At 38.0% G+C, this 16,727-nt stretch overlaps 1 protein-coding gene across 1 annotated transcript in view; it reads right to left on the bottom strand.

Annotated features, from left to right (window-relative positions):
* LRRC9 (leucine rich repeat containing 9) overlaps nt 1-16,727 on the bottom strand; it is a 112,077-nt gene that overhangs the window by 61,942 nt on the left and 33,408 nt on the right. Inside the window, exons 10-15 of the mRNA XM_043472953.1 lie at nt 16,504-16,635; nt 5,848-6,024; nt 5,392-5,509; nt 3,139-3,271; nt 1,788-1,910; nt 917-1,032 (exon numbers count right to left, since the gene is read on the bottom strand). Coding sequence (XP_043328888.1) covers nt 917-1,032; nt 1,788-1,910; nt 3,139-3,271; nt 5,392-5,509; nt 5,848-6,024; nt 16,504-16,635 — 799 coding nt within the window. The remainder of the gene's footprint in view (nt 1-916; nt 1,033-1,787; nt 1,911-3,138; nt 3,272-5,391; nt 5,510-5,847; nt 6,025-16,503; nt 16,636-16,727) is intronic.

The raw sequence follows: 16,727 nt of genomic DNA, 5'->3' as shown, positions 1-16,727 counted from the left end.
ACTCTTACCTGGAAAATCCCATGGACAGAGGAGCCTGGTAGGCTACAGTCCATGGGGTTGCAAAGAGTCGGACACAACTGAGCAACTTCACTTTCTTTCTCTCAAGACTTCAGTGGAGGAAGCATTTGTAGATATAGTTTAGAAACAGCAAGAGAACTAGACATAGAACCCAAAGATGTGACTGAAATCCTACAATCTCATGATAAAACCTTACAGATGAGGAGTTTCTTCTTACAGATGAGCAAAGAAAATGGTTTCCACTCCTGGTGAAGATGCTATGAAGATTGTTGAAGTGACAACAAAGGATTTAGAATGCTTCATAAACTTAGTTGATAAAGCAGTGGAATTCTGAAAAAAGTTCTGTGGGTAAAATGCTATCAAACAGCACTGCAATGCTACAGATAGGTCATTCATGAAAGGAAAAGACAACAGATGCAGCAAACTTCATTGTTACCTGATTTTAAGAAATTGTCACAGCCACCAGTTAGCTTCAGCCACTACCACCTAAGTCAGCAGCCATCAACATGCAGCTAAGATCCTCTACCAGCAAAAAGGCTATGACTCACTGGGCTCAGATGATGAGTCACATTTTTTAGCAATAAAGTCTACTTTTTTATTAAGGTATGTATATTTTTTAGACATTTCATACTTAATAGACTACAGTAAGTATAAAGGTGAGTTTTATCAGTTCAGTTTAGTTCAGTTGCTCAGTCGGCATATGCACTGGGAAGCCAAAAATTAGTGTGACTAACTATTATAATATTCACTTTATTGCAAGGTCTGAAACTGAACCCACAATATTTCTGAGGTATGCCTGTACATATAATATAGCATAAACTTGACATAACATTATTAGACTTCAAATTACTGTTCTGTTCTCATTTAAGGAATTCCAGTTTTAAAAATGCATTCATACCACTGTAATATACTCAAATTCCACAATGTATTCAGGCAAAACAAGGTCATGATCAAAGACAAACCACTTGCACTGCCGAACACTGCAATCACAGTTTCTTTGTCCCATGATAGAATCTAGGATAAAATAATAAAAACAAGCAAAATAAATAAACACTCTTCAAAGTGAAACAAAATATACACTTTTCACCCTTACACAGATTAATAAACAACAAACTCAGTACATTCCACAGAGAAGGCAGTGGCAACCCACTCCAGTGTTCTTGCCTCGAAAATCCCAGGGACGGCGGAGCCTGGTGGGCTGCTGTCTATGGGGTCGCACAGAGTCGGACACGACTGAAGCGACTTAGCAGCAGCAGCAGCACGTTCCAAATAATGTTATTGAGGTTTTTTCTAACTTCCCACCATCCTTGATAATTTCTTAATTCTATCAAAACTAGTCACCCTTTGACTAAACAGACTAGTAGGGTTTAGTTTTATTCATATCCTTTTCTTTTTCATACTTTTTCACTTTTCTAATCAGAATTTGACCATATAGCTTTTGATAAATATATTACTCTAAACATATTACTTTGTTGTTAAAAGTTGGGTGGGTTCTCTCTTTTGAGATACATACAATATATTATATATATATGTGTGTGTATAAAATATAGAAGAAACTTTTACAAAATAAAATATCGATGCACAGAAATATATAACTGTCATTGAAGTAGGGAAGAGAAATACAGAAGCTCATTAGTGGTTAGGAACAGGGTTTTACAGAGAAGTTTATGAGCTTTGTCAGATAGAGGTTAAATTATAAGCATCTTTATTAAATGAAAATATTCTGTAGTCAAAAAGATGGAAAAAGATTTATTTCATGGCAGACGTACGTAGTAAATATTTTCGGGGAATGAACACTGAGTTGATCGTTGGGTAGTTGGCTTGACTGATGGAGTCCTGATCATGAGCCTGAACACTCTGGCCAAGGAAGACCTTTGTGATCAGGAGGATGCCTAGAATGAAAAAACAAAACATTTTAACACGAACTCATCTTAATAATTGTCCAATTTTACCTTCCTTACTGCCCCCAGACTTGATTGTATATTCTGTAAAGGTAGGGATCCTAGATATCCGTATAGCACATAGCACACTGCTTGATCCAAAATAGAGGAGCTCAATAAATATTTGTTGAATAAATAAAATGGTTATAAAAGAGGATTCCTGTGATTATATCAAGCAAAGCTTTACAGACAAGAAAGAAGGAAATAAGGCAATATTTAACAATATTTTCATGAAGTAATTTAAGAAATTTGTTGTTCTTGTTAACTGGGTAAAAATTCATCTCTGTATCATCAGTATCTAGCACATAGCACTCAGTATGTCTACTGAATGGTGAACATTTCTTTTTCCTTAAGTTATTAAGGAACCTTGAAATTCACTAACTTCTAGGAATCTCTAGGAGTCACTGAATCCTATGAAGTAACTTGTAATTACTATGCATAAGGTATTCACGTAACTTCTTAAAACTATGTACGAGCTATGAAATGTAAATCGAGAGAACCTAATTGTTTTGTTCCTTGAACTGCAAGATCAAACCAGTCAGTCCTAAAGGAAATCAACTTTGAATACTCATTGGTAGTACTGATGCTGAAAAGCTGAAGCTCCAATACTTTGGCCACTTGATGTGAAGAGCCAACTCAACTCACTGGAAATAAGACCCTGAGACTGGGAAAAGTTCTTTTGCTAATTTTAGATTTATAACCAGATTTTCTTACCATCTTATATTTTGATAATTAAGGACAAGTAAGGCCTGACTTCCCGAGTGCTTTATATGAAGATTATTACATAAATGGACAGAGTTCTCTTTTGTTTTTCCAGTGAATTTGGGGTTTTTATGGTGTGTGTGTGTAACATATACATATTTTTAGGACACATCTTAATGAACAAAAGCAGATTGTGAAAACTGTTTATTTCATATAAGAGAGATTAAATATGAATAACAAATAAATCTCATCCTATTGATGTTGCTGATAATAATCACTCAGTAAATATTCATTGACAGACTGACTAAAGTAGTAGATCAGAAAGTCATGTATTACCTCACTGGTAAATCCTAAATAAAAGGGGTTTCAGAAAACTTCCCAGGTTGATAAAACCAAGCATCAAAAATGTTATGAAAGTAATTAATGAATTGGAAGACTTAGAGCTTAAAAGTTCAGAACCTTTGCATATTTATAATACCATGTCTGAAGAGCTCATGCTCAAGAGAGTTTTTCTTCTCATCCTTGTACTTTTGCTGTAGTAATTCAATTCTGGGACACTCGCATATACTTAGGCTATTAGCAAGAATGACAGCTTCTTTTCTGAGAGGCAGCTATAAAGAAAAAGCAAAGTCTGAGAATTTTTATAAGACTGACAATACTTCAACTTTACTACAGATGGTTTATCATTTTATGTTCATGCGTCTGGGCAAGGAACCTTCAGGTCACTCACTGCAAAGAAGTAGATAATCTTCAGGGACAACTTCATTCCATAAAACCATTCATGTAATGTATTTTAAATGTATATGCAAATAGATCTATGAAATATAATATTCGGTGGATACTACACTGAAGATTCTTATTTAAATAAACAGTCTAATAACTGGTCTAATAGTCTATACATTATTTTCCAGATATATCTGATTGTACTAATGTATGGAAATTTTAGCTTGCATTGTGACTAGAGTTATTTCTTTAAAAGTATTTTATCAGGAATATTCATATTACTTGCTGTGAAAGCGGCTCTTAAAAAAAAGAAACAAAAATGTGTTTTTATCAGTTAAAAACAACTAGAGCTAAGAGAGATTATATAATCTATCTAAGACTGAAGCAGAAATTGCAAAGTCATGATTTAGACTCAGGTCTGCTCCTCCTTGTCACTATCTCGAAGTTTTGAAATTACTGGGTTGGCCAAAAAGTTTGTTAGGGTTTTTCTATACCATCTTTATTTTATTGTGGTAAAAAAAATAAGGTAAAAGCTACCATTTTAAAGTGTACAATTCATTGGCATTAGTATACTCACAATGTTGTACAACTATCACCACTACCTATTTCCAGAATTTCATTCCAAACTAAAGCTGTATACTCATTAAACAATAACTCTCCATCCCTCTATCCTCCCCAACTCCTGGAAACGTCTACTTTCTGTCTCTACCAATTTGTCTATTCTAGATATTTTATGTAAGCAGGATCAGACAATATTTGTCCCATAGTGTCTTGTTTCTTTTACTTAATATAATGTTTGCAAGGTTCATCCATGCTATAGCATGTATCAGAATTTCATTTCTTATGACTGAATAATATTCTATTGTATGTATATACCACATTTTATTTATCCATGCATCCGTTAATGGACATTGGAGTTCTTTCTACTTTTTGGCTATTGTGACTAATGATGCTATGAACAAGTATCCAAGAACTTTATCGTGTATATCTTACTATGTCCTAGCCACTCTGTGAAGGAGATGCTATTATTACCCTCATTTCCCAGAATGGATTTCAAATGGGCACAGAGAGGTGAAGTCACCCAGCTGGTGAGTGGGAAAGCCAGGATTCAAATGCAGCAATATTTTCAGGTTATGTATGCCATGATGAGAAAAGGATTAGGAAATACTGCTCTGTACTACAGCTGTCTCACCAAGTGGGCGGAGGACTGAGAAAGGTTGATTGGATGTTTTGGAGCTCATGAGTGATCAAAGATAAAGCAGTATCAGTATCAAGATGGGGAAGATGAAGTAGAGAATAAAGAAATGGTGGTAAAAAGAAAAAAAAAAAAGAAATGGTGGTAGTAAAAGTAAAGAGAAAAACAGAATGACAGAAAGCACAGCAGTGTTAAGTGAATGAATTTTTTCAAGATGGAGAAGACCTTGGAGCATTTAAAACAGATTAAAAGAAGTGGATTTCAAGATCATTCACAAAAGGATCACAATATAAAATGTAAGATGCCTAGGAAGATTAAATAGACAATCATAAAGGTAAAATAATTCATGATTCAACCAACTGTAGATTAAAAATACTTGGGAAAAAAAAAGAATTCTGGAAAGTTCCAAAAAGCAAAACTTGAGTTTGCCCTGCTTCCACAACTATTTACACAGAATTTATATTGTATTTATAATTCTCTACATAGCATTTACATTATATTAGGCATTATAAGTAATCTAGAGGTGATTTAAAGTATACAGAAGGAATTACACAGGCTATATGTCAACAGAATGCCATTTCATATAAGGGACTTGAGCATCCTTGGATTTCAGTATTTGTGGGAGGTCCTGGAACCAATCCCTCTTGAGTACTGAGGGACTGTACTTTTCAGGATAGCACTAACTTTTTTGTGAAACAGTAGAAGTTTTCTATAAATATAAATGAAAGGATTGAGAATCAAACTATGCTTAATCAGTGGCAGGGCTTTATTCATTAGGAAGAAAGCATTATTTTGAATAACATTTTATGCTACCTTGCTTGTTTCGCTGTCTTTGAATCCTTTTTCAAGTATTTGTAGCAGATGCTTTTTCTTCACTGTAATTTCAGGATCAAAAACATAAAAAAGGCATTCCAGCATCTTTTGATAGCTCCTTAAGAATAATTAAGACGAAAACAGTTTTAGAATTTATTTCAAAAAAGCCTAGCCACGGGTAGGATGACCATATGCCCTAGCCAGGATATTTCCCATTTACGCTGGATGTTCCAGTGTCATTCTTAAATTTCCACTCCTCATCAGTCTCAAAAAGAGCTTCAGTGTGGATAAACCATGAGGTCATCCTAGTCAGGAAGATGCATTAAAGGAACTATTTACTAACAAGGATATTTTCAATACTGTAAACTTTTAACCAGAAAGACTTTTTTTTTGTTGTTGTTACAAAATAAAAGCAGGTTGTTGTAAAAATGTTTCTTATGGAAGTTAGCTTCTTACTCTGAATCATGCATATGTTCATTGTCCAAAAACTTTTGGAATTTCTCTTCAAATTTTAGTCTCAGAATACGGTTGTTAACCTTGATGACACGTTTTACTTTCACTCCTGTAATACCATATGTTCTGAAGTCCCACGTACAAAAACGTGATAGAATTAATTCATAGCAGGAATTAAACCTATATGGGAACACAAAATATATACAAAGAAAATAACAGACTTTCCTTAAAATGTTGAGAACACAAAGTTACATATGAAAAAAGTAATAGCCCATATTTTATGTTTCTGCTAAAGATACATGCTGTTTTGTTTCTTATACAATCAATAAAAGAACTGCTAAACTCTGAAAGTGAAAGTGTTACTCGCTCAGTCCTGTCAGACTTTGAGACCCCATGGACTGTAGCCCGCCAGCCTCTGTCCGTGGAATTCTCCAGGCAAGAATACTGGAGTGGATTGCCATTCCTTTCTCCAGAGGCTGCCATTCCCAACCCAGGGATCGAACCTGGGTTTCCTGTACTGCATGAATTCTTTACCATCTGATCCGCCAGGGAAGAATAATAGCTCTTTTATTAATAATAATATATTTGTTCTGACTAAAAGATATGGAGCAATCCTCCAATATTGTAATAGTTTCTTTTGGGGGCGTCAGTGAAACTACACGCTTCTGGCTTGCATCTTACTGGCTACTCTTTCTTGATTTTATTTGCAGCTTATTTTTCCTCTGACAGACTTCTAAATGTTGGATTGCCACAGGAATCAGTCTCTGGCTCCCCTCTTGTCTCCATAAACCCTATTAATAGGTGATTTCACTTGGCCCTTTGGCAATATATAATTTAAATATATATGTATATATATATATACACACACACATATACACCTATATTTATTATACTAGCAAATTCCAACATTTTATTTTCAGGCTTTACCTTTACCCCACTTAACTGAATATACCCACACTTGAACATCTAACTACGTGCTTGCTATGTTCACTGGAACATGTAATAGGCCTCTCAAATTTAACTCACCTAACACACCTGCCTTTAAACCTGCACCTTCTGTTTTCCACCTCAGTGTACGGCACCACCATCTAACTAGTGGCTTAGGTTAAATCCCAGGAATACATCATGCCTCTACTCTTTCTTACCAATATCCAACTCTTCAGCAAGTCTGTTTGGCTCTATATCTAAAATACATCCTGAATATGACTCTATTTAATCACCACTGCTATAATCCTAGCTAAAATCACCATCACCTTTCAGTTGGACTATTGTCATAGCTTCATAACTAGGGATACAGAAGTGAAAGAGGCAGGATTCCTGCTCTCCTTGACTCTATAATTCCAAGGGAGTTGGACAACAAAATAAATAGGACATAATAAAATAAATAAAATATATAAACTGACAAGTGCTCTGAATAAAGAAAGGTTTTGGGTAAGGAATGGAGCATGGGATACTTAAGAGAGGTCTTGGGTAAGATCTTTGGAGAAGATATTTGAGCTAAGAATTGAAGAAGTAGGGGCCTGCTATGAGAAGATCTCAGAAAAAGTAACTAAGGACTCATGTGCTCTCTGCTGCCCTCACCTGGTCATGCTCAAAGTAATTCTGGCCCTGTCTTAACAGTAGCACAGAATTTAGATTAATAAGAAATTTAAAAGGAGGATCAACTGTATGGTGACTCCAGTGGTAAAAAATCTGCCTTCCAATGCAGGAGATGCAGGTTTGATCCCTGGGTCAGGAAGATATCCTGGAGTAGGAAATGGCAGCCCACTCCAGTATTCTTGCCTGGAAAATTCCAGGGACAGAGGGGCTTGGTGGGCTACAGTGCATGAGGTCACAGAATCAGATACGACTGAATGAGCATGCACGTAACGGTATGGTGATAGATGGAAGCTAAATATTTGGTGGTGAGCATGCTATAATGTATACAAAAGTAGAAGTATATTGTTGTACACATGAAACAAGTAATGTTATAAACCAATGTTACTTTAATGAAAAAGAAGTAAAAAAAAAGAATACAAAATTTTTTCCAAAGAGAAACAAAGAAAGACAAATCTCAATATCCGGAACACTGGAACACTGGCACCAACGGTGCACACTCCCAGAAAGATCCATCTGATGGAGCAGATGAAAGCCATCACTGCCTTTTCCCACAACATTGTGGAATGGACATTGACAGTGGGAATTGCTGTAGGAAAGAGCCATTCTGACTCCATGATGGATCTCTTTCTTTGACTTTAACCTTTGTTTTTTATTGCTTGCATGTTTGACGAATGGACAGTTACTCGCTTCTAGTCTGGTCTCCCAGGAATGCAAGAACCAGAAATGGCACAGGAAACTCTAAGTAGTGTGATCCTTTCATAGAGCTTTTCTTTGTCTGGGAATTAAGCAGTTGACCCCTTCTTTATATGAAATTCCTAGAGTCTTGGAGATAAAGAACCCTAGTACTAAGAGGACAAGGGCTCTGCTATCTGGGGTCACAGAAGTAACGCAATTCATTCAACCACCTGGCCACACTGTGTGCATGGGGAAACATCATTCAGAGGCTGGAATACTGCTGGAGGAGGGAGAACAGACCTATGCTGACAGAAAATTAATGAGACTTACAATATCATCAATACCTCATGGAGGATGGTAACCTCTCACAGCTGACTATATGCTACCTGTACTGAGGAACCGGAGAAGGCAATGGCACCCCACTCCAGTACTCTTGCCTGGAAAATCCCATGGACAGAGGAGCCTGGTAGGCTGCAGTCCATGAGGTCGCTAAGAGTCAGACACGACTGAGCGACTTCACTTTCACTTTTCACTTTCATGCATTGGAGAAGGAAATGACAACCCACTCCAGTGTTTTTGCCTGGAGAATCCCAGGGATGGGGAAGCCTGCTGGGCTGCCATCTATGGGGTCGCACAGTCGGACACAACTGAAGTGACTTAGCAGCAGCAGCACTGAGGAGCATGTATCACTGCTTTGAGGTATCTGCATTTTAGTCTGAACCTGAAATCCTGAAATAAAGACACTCTAGGGCTTTGTATAAAATAATATTGAAATCTGCTACACCTTTCATTCAAAGAGTCCCGTAGATTTAAGGGCAAAATTCAAACTACCCAGCCTAGCCTGTAAGATTGTTAATGATCAGGCCCTTGTCATGTGAAACTACTGAGCTCTCTAGATGTATTATACTACTTACACACCCTTTCACATGCTGTGTTGTTGCCTCTGCCTGCAAAGTCCTTCCTCTAATTCTGTGTATAGTTAACATCTATCTGTCCTTCAAAATTCAGATCAAAGCATCTCCCTCAAGTGCCCCACTTACCACTAGCACCTAGTATAGAATGTGACTTATGAGAGAAGCTTAATGGATGACTGCTGAGCAAGTGAACAAAATAGCAAAGACTCAAAGATTAAAAAGATACGTCTCTATATTCACTGAGTTTATAAACCAACAAAGTGAAAAAGTAATAGGTCAAGTATAAGCAAAATTATAGAGTATAAGAGAGATACAACTCAGTGCTAGGAAGATTCAAAAAGAAGAAAGAATAACAATGACTACAGCTGACGGGATTGACAAGAAAATCCCTCACAAAGGGCTGGGGATGTAAGGCATTCTGGGTGAAGGAAGCAAAACAAAGAAAACCACCTATGATGGTGTACCAGGTATACTCCAAAAGCAGTGAGGCATGCATAGTTTAGCTGACTCTGAAGCAGTTTGAAAAAGGTTTAAGGTAATTTGGAGACAATACAGTGAAGGACACTGAATGTTGGTGAAGAGTTAGAATGTAATTTGGAAGATAACAAGTTGGTACAAGAGGCTTTTGTTGTTTTTAACAGAGTGTTCTTGGCGTAGGAAGGGAGCATATGGGAAACTAGGTGTCTTTACTGACTGGCTGGTGAGTACTGAGTGCAGGCTACAGACAGACACTGTACTAGATGTAGCAACAGTCTGAAGTGAAAGTGTTAGTCACTCAGTTGTGTCCGACTCTTTGTGATCTCCTGGACTGCAGCCTGCCAGGCTCCTCTGTCCATGAAATTCGCCAGGCTAGAATACTGCAATAGCCTAAGGTTGTGAGGGCAGGTGATTTTATTACAAACAGAGAATGAATTCAAGAGACATTATGGAGAGAACCTGAGGGTCTTCTTTAGACTGATTAGATGTGAATATTGAGGAAGAGAATAGAGTCAAGAATGGCTTCAGGGTTCATTGTGCCTCCATGACTAAGACAATGAATGGTAGTACTACAAACAGGAATGGAGGAGTCAGAAGAAAAGGATGGTTTGTAGGCAGGATGAGGAAAATAAAAGCATAAAGATTAAGGACTAAAGATTTTCACATTAACTTGTCTAATCCTAGCGGTTGCCTTTTGTGACAGACTTTCATTTTTCTTATTTTACAGATAACGTTCAGATGGATTAAATAACTGCTTTAAGACTATGCCGATAGAGTATGAACCTAGGCTTTCTGATTCTAACCCCACTTAATATTTTATTACTTTCTGGCTGAGTTCCCTTTTAAATGTGTTGAGTTTGCCTTGCCAGTTGGACATTGGGCTAGATTCAGGACTGGTGTAAAGGAGAAAAACTTAAGTAAAACTGGAGCTTAATAAAATATATTAAAATGTACTTCAAAATCTTAAACAAGCATTTAATAAATACTGTTAACTTACTTGCTTACTTACACCATATCAAAAACAAATATAAAACAGTATAAAACAAAAAGTCTAAGTTTCTGTAGCTGCCTAAAACAGGGCAGCATGAAATGTTTATAAATAAAAAGATTAATTACTAAGTTATTTTATAGACAAAAGAGAACCTGTTAAGTATCTATAAATTGATATGGAGACTTCAATTACTAGTTATTGACTGAATTATGAATTCAGCTACCCCTATACTAGATGATTTATAAGGCATGTTCTGTCTGTCCCCAGGGAGCTCACAGAGTCACATATTTTGTTCTGTGGTACCTAGAATGATTTCTTTACATTGTAAATGCCCTGTATCTATAACTAAGTTAAAAGCTTTTCAACTACAAGGATAGTATCTTTGATGCTTTGGAGTCCCCATTTGATAAATGTTGTCTGATGTCAATAGATAACTAAATTGGCAATGCATAGGTAAATAATATGATCTGTAATGAAAATGCTATAGTGGCAACAGTCTACTCAACTGGCAAGTCTCTGTAAAGTCGGGACTTCTTTAAACTGAAAAATAAAGCCCTTTAATTTTATAAAAGAAATGAAGCTAAGAAATATTCAGCGATACACAATTAGAAATCTGCAATGCTCTTTGTACTATAAAGAAAGGTTTTTTTGATATAAAACTTTATATTTTCTAGTTTATATTTATATTTATATAAACTTTATATTTATAGTTCTAGCTCTATTCCAGTACTTTTTATTTAAATGGTAAACCATTGGCTTTAAAAATATTACTAATGATCAGTGTTTAAAATAAAGTTACTACTTATGTGCCACATAGAGTAATTTAAAGCATTTGAACAGTTGTTTCTTAATATACATAAAAGATCAGGGCTAAGGTAGTCGTCAAGCTTGTAGTATGGTAAAAGTAACCAACAGTCCTTGAAATGCTGCCAACATATATCTGATGGTCTCCTTAAAATGGATCCAGGTTATTCTTATTAAAATCAAGTAAACAATTATTAATGCTTATTAAAAATCCACCAAAGCTATCTAAATTACTATCAGGCTGATAACAGTTACCTAAATGGCTTTTTAGTTATCTTGCTTTTACATATTTTTGTAAAAGCTAATCTACTTGTTTTGTAAAGAGCTTACTTTGTGGTAAGTTAAAAAGAAAGAACGAAAAAACAACTCATGTAGGTTGAGTGAATACAAATGACTGACTGAAGAATGATGCACACATCCTGCAAGAGACACCATCCAATTCTTATACTGGAAAAATCAAGGCCTCTACTTGTTTACATGGAAAGTGGGATGAGTAACTTTTATATGAAAAGGCACTTTTTATATGAAAAGTGAAAGTGATAGTTGCTCAGTCTTGACCGACTCTTTGCGACCCAAGGACTGTAGCCCGTCAGGCTCCTCTGTCCATGGGGTTCTCCAGGTAAGAATACTGGAGTGGGTTACCTTCCCTTCTCCAGGGGCTCTTCCCCGACCTAGGCATCCAACCCAGGTCTCCTGCATTGTAGGCAGATTCTTTACCATCTGAGCCACCAGGGAAGCCCACCTTTTCTGTTTGTACACAAAAAACAAATTATGTGGTTAAACAAACAGTGATAATCACTGGGCAAATGGGTGTACTGATACAAAAGAAAATATTTAAAAATATTCCTTTTCCTGTGGGCAGGGTGTCTTATACTTTTCCACCAAAGTTCCCCAGGAACCTTCAGTAGCTTTTACTCACAGAAGTGAGTTAGAGCCTCATCTAATAGAATCAGGGGCTTTGCTTAAAGTGTGTGCATGCTTGCTGCAGTGCTAAGTCACTTCAGTAGTGTCCAACTCTTTGCAAAGCCATGGACTGTAGCCTGCCAGGCTCCTCTGTCCATGAAATTCTCCAGGCAAGAATACTGGAGCACGTTGTCATGCTTTTTTCAAGGGGATCATTCCGACCCAGGGATCAAACCCGTGTCTACCTGCAGCTCCTGCATTGCAGGCAGATACTTTCAGACATGTTTCTTTTCTAAAAGTTACTGAAGTTTTGCATTTTAGTCCACAAAAATCGGTATTTGTTTCAACACTGACTGTGAGTAAAACCATCCTCGGGGGTGAAATACCAAGTCCATTCTGTAGCTTTAAATGTTTCCTGGTTTCTCTCCACAATCCAAGTTTGCAATATGCTTCTAGAGTTTGAGGGAAATCTTCAGCTCATTCATAGGCTTCTTGATTTTGAGAAAGTGATTGCAGAAATGTGAAAGTTGTAATTATGACATTTTTGTGCCAAGGCTCTTTTTTAGGATCATTTTTGAGTGCTGTACCCACTAGTTGGGCTTCCCCAATGGCTCAGCAGGAGACACAGTTTCAATCCCAGCATCAGGAAAATGCCCTGGAGTAGGAAATGGCAACCCACTCCAGTATTTTTGCCTGGGAAATGCCATGGACAGAGAAACCTGGTGGACTACGGTTCATGGGGTTGCAAAGAGTTGGACCCGACTGAGTGACTGTGCACACACACACACACATACACACACTCTCTAGCCGAAGCAACACAACCACTTCCTTGTGTCTACCATTAGGCCTTGATTCTGAAGTGTAGATGCCTGCTTCCGGCTTCTCTTTGGGGTGGCTGTTCTGTTTTTGTCCAGATGGACTTTTCACCTGAATTCCTAGTTTTTAAGTATCTGCCTTATTTTAAAACGCATAAAGTCTATGTGCACCCTGACTCTAGCTAGTTCTAGATAACTAGTTTGATTGTGGACTCTGATTGTGGACTGCCAGGAAATACACTAGGCAGCGTCCTCCAGTGTTTGCAACCTGCTGCTGCCAATCCTGCTTTGCCATTCCTTTTCTGCTCTAGCTTCTCACCTAGTAGTCAGAAACCAGGGCTATATTCAGTCCAGAAATAAACAGTATAGGCATACATAAAATGAATTCTTGACCATAAACTTTTCTAAATTATATTCTGCTCTTGGGCTAAGGGAAATTGAGTAAAAAGTAAAGAATTACTATTAGGATGTTTCCACGTTGGTGCATGGCAATTGTGTAAATAGAGAAATGTATAGGTGTAAATTGTTCGTTTCCACGGCAAACCATTCAACATCACAGTAATCCAAGCCTATGCCCCAACCAGTAACGCTGAAGAAGCTGAAGTTGAACGGTTCTATGAAGACCTACAAGACCTTTTAGAACTAAGACCCCCAAAAGATGTCCTTTTCATTATAGGGGACGGGAATGCAAAAGTAGGAAGTCAAGAAACACCTGGAGTAATAGGCAAATTTGGCCTTGGAGTACGGAATGAAGCAGGGCAAAGGCTAATAGAGTTTTGCCAAGAGAACGCACTGGTCATAGCAAACACCCTCTTCCAACAACTCAAGAGAAGACTCTACACATGGACATCACCAGATGGTCAACACCGAAATCAGATTGATTATATTCTTTGCAGCCAAAGATGAGGAAGCTCTATACAGTCAGCAGGGCTTCCCTTGTGGCTCAGAGGTTAAAGCATCTGCCTCCAATGCGGGAGACCCGGGTTAGATCCCTCGGCTGGGAAGATCCCCTGGAGAAGGAAATGGTAACCCACTCCAGTATTCTTGCCTGGAGAATCCCATGGATGGAGGAGCCTGTTAGGCTATAGTCCACAGCGTCGCAAAGAGTCGGACACGACTGAGCAACTTCACTTATACAGTCAGCAAAAACAAGACCGGGAGCTGACTGTGGCTCAGATCATGAACTCATTATTGCCAAATTCAGACTTAAACTGAAGAAAGTAGGGATAACCACTAGACCATTCAGGTATGACCTAAATCAAATCCCTTATGAATATACAGTGGAAGTGAGAAATAGATTTAAGGGACTAGATCCGATAGACAGAGTGCCTGATGAACTGTGGACAGAGGTTCGTGACATTGTACAGGAGACAGGGATCAAGACCATCCCCATGGAAAAGAAATGCAGAAAGGCAAAATGGTTGTCTGAGGAGGCCTTACAAATAGCTGTGAAATGAAGAGAAGCTAAAAGTAAAGGAGAAAAGGAAAGATATTCCCATTTGAATGCAGAGTTCCAAAGAACAGCACAAGAGATAAGAAAGCCTTCCTCAGCGATCAGTGCAAAGAAATAGAAGAAAACAACAGAATGGGAAAGACTAGAGATCTCTTCAAGAAAATTAGAGATACCAAGGGAACATTTCATGCAAAAATGGGCTCAATAAAGGACAGAAATGGTATGGACCTAACATAAGCAGAAGATATTAAGAAGAGGTGGCAAGAATACACAGAAGAACTGTACAAAAAAGATCTTCACGACCCAGATAATCACAATGGTGTGATCACTCACCTAGAGCCAGACATCCTGGAATGTGAAGTCAAATGGGCCTTAGAAAGCATCAATACGAACAAAGCTAGTGGAGGTGATGGAATTCCAGTTGAGCTATTTCAAATCCTAAAAGATGATGCTGTGAAAGTGCTGCACTCAATATGCCAGCAAATTTGGAAAACTCAGCAGTGGCCACAGGACTGGAAAAGGTCCGTTTTCATTCCAATCCCTAAGAAAGGCAATCCCAAAGAATGCTCAAACTACCGCAAGACAGCACTCATCTCACACGCTAGTAAAGGAATGCTCAAAGTTCTCCAAGCCAGGTTTCAGCAATATGTGAACCGTGAACTTCCAGATGTTCAAGCTGGTTTTAGAAAAGGCAGAGGAACCAGAGATCAAATTGCCAATATCCTCTGGATCATCGAAAAAGCAAGAGAGTTCCAGAAAAACATCTATTTCTGCTTCATTGACTACGCCAAAGCCTTCGACTGTGTGGATAACAATAAACTGTGGAAAATTCTGAAGGAGATGGAAATACCAGACCACCTGACCTGCCTCTTGAGAAACCTGTATGCAGGTCAGGAAGCAACAGTTAGAACTGGACATGGAACAACAGACTGGTTCCAAATAGGAAAAGGAGTACGTCAAGGCTGTATATTGTCACCCTGCTTATTTAACTTATATGCAGAGTACATCATGAGAAACGCTGGGCTGGAAGAAGCACAAGCTGGAATCAAGATTGCCGGGAGAAATATCAATAACCTCAGATATGCAGATGACACCACCCTTATGGCAGAAAGTGAAGAGGAACTAAAAAGCCTCTTGATGAAAGTGAAAGAGGAGAGTGAAAAAGTTGGCTTAAAGGTTAACATTAGAAAACTAAGATCATGGCATCTGGTCCCATCACCTCATGGGAAATAGATGGGGAGACAGTGGAAACAGTGTCAGACTTTATTTTTTTGGGCTCCAAAATCACTGCAGATGGTGACTGCAGTCATGAAATTAAAGATGCTTACTCATTGGAAGGAAAGTTATGACTAACCTAGATAACATATTAAAAAGCAGACATTACTTTGCCAACAAAGGTCCGTCTGGTCAAGGCTATGGTTTTTCCAGGGGTCATGTATGGATGTGAGAGTTGGACTGTGAAGAAAGCTGAGCGCCGAAAAATTGATGCTTTTGAACTATGATGTTGGAGAAGACTCTTGAGGGTCCCTTGGACTGCAAGGAGATCCAACCAGTCCATCCTGAAGGAGATAAGTCCTGGGTGTTCATTGGAAGGACTGATGCTGAAGCTGAAACTTCAGTACTTTGGCCACCTGATGCGAAGAGCTGACTCATTGGAAAAGACCCTGATGCTGGGAGGGATTGAGGGCAGGAGGAGAAGGGGATGACAGAGGATGAGATGGCTGGTTGGCATCACCGACTCGAGGGGCATGAGTTTGAGTAAACTCTGGGAGTTTGTGATGGACAGGGAGGCTTGGCGTGCTACGATTCATGGGGTCGCAAAGAGTTGGACGTGACTGAGCGAATGAAATGAACTGAACTGAACTGAACTGAAAGTAAGTAACTGCCAATTTTCAGTTGATGAATACTCTATATGGAAAGTGTGTTGAAATGGGACATTTTAAGATTTTTATAAGTTGATATTTTGGTCTATGATCCTAAGCACTTAAGATTAGTTTTAAAGCTATAACTAAATTTCAAAAGATTTACCAGTCATCAGATCGAGTGCCTTCTTCAAAGTGGATATTTCCCACTGTCTCCAATTCAATTAACAAAAATGGGATTAATAAACTATGACTTTTCTTCTTTCGTTTTACTTCAATACGATAAATTGCTTCAATTCTATTTAAGAAAAAATAAACATTAAAATTATCTAAAAATCACAACACTAAAATTCATGATAGCTTCTTCTAAGTTGATGTCAAAATATAAGG

This window comes from Cervus canadensis, chromosome 6 (assembly GCF_019320065.1).
Source record: "Cervus canadensis isolate Bull #8, Minnesota chromosome 6, ASM1932006v1, whole genome shotgun sequence".
Taxonomy (NCBI): domain Eukaryota; kingdom Metazoa; phylum Chordata; class Mammalia; order Artiodactyla; family Cervidae; genus Cervus; species Cervus canadensis.
Note: the sequence above shows the minus strand (reverse complement) of the source record. Positions and strands in the feature narration are given on the sequence as shown.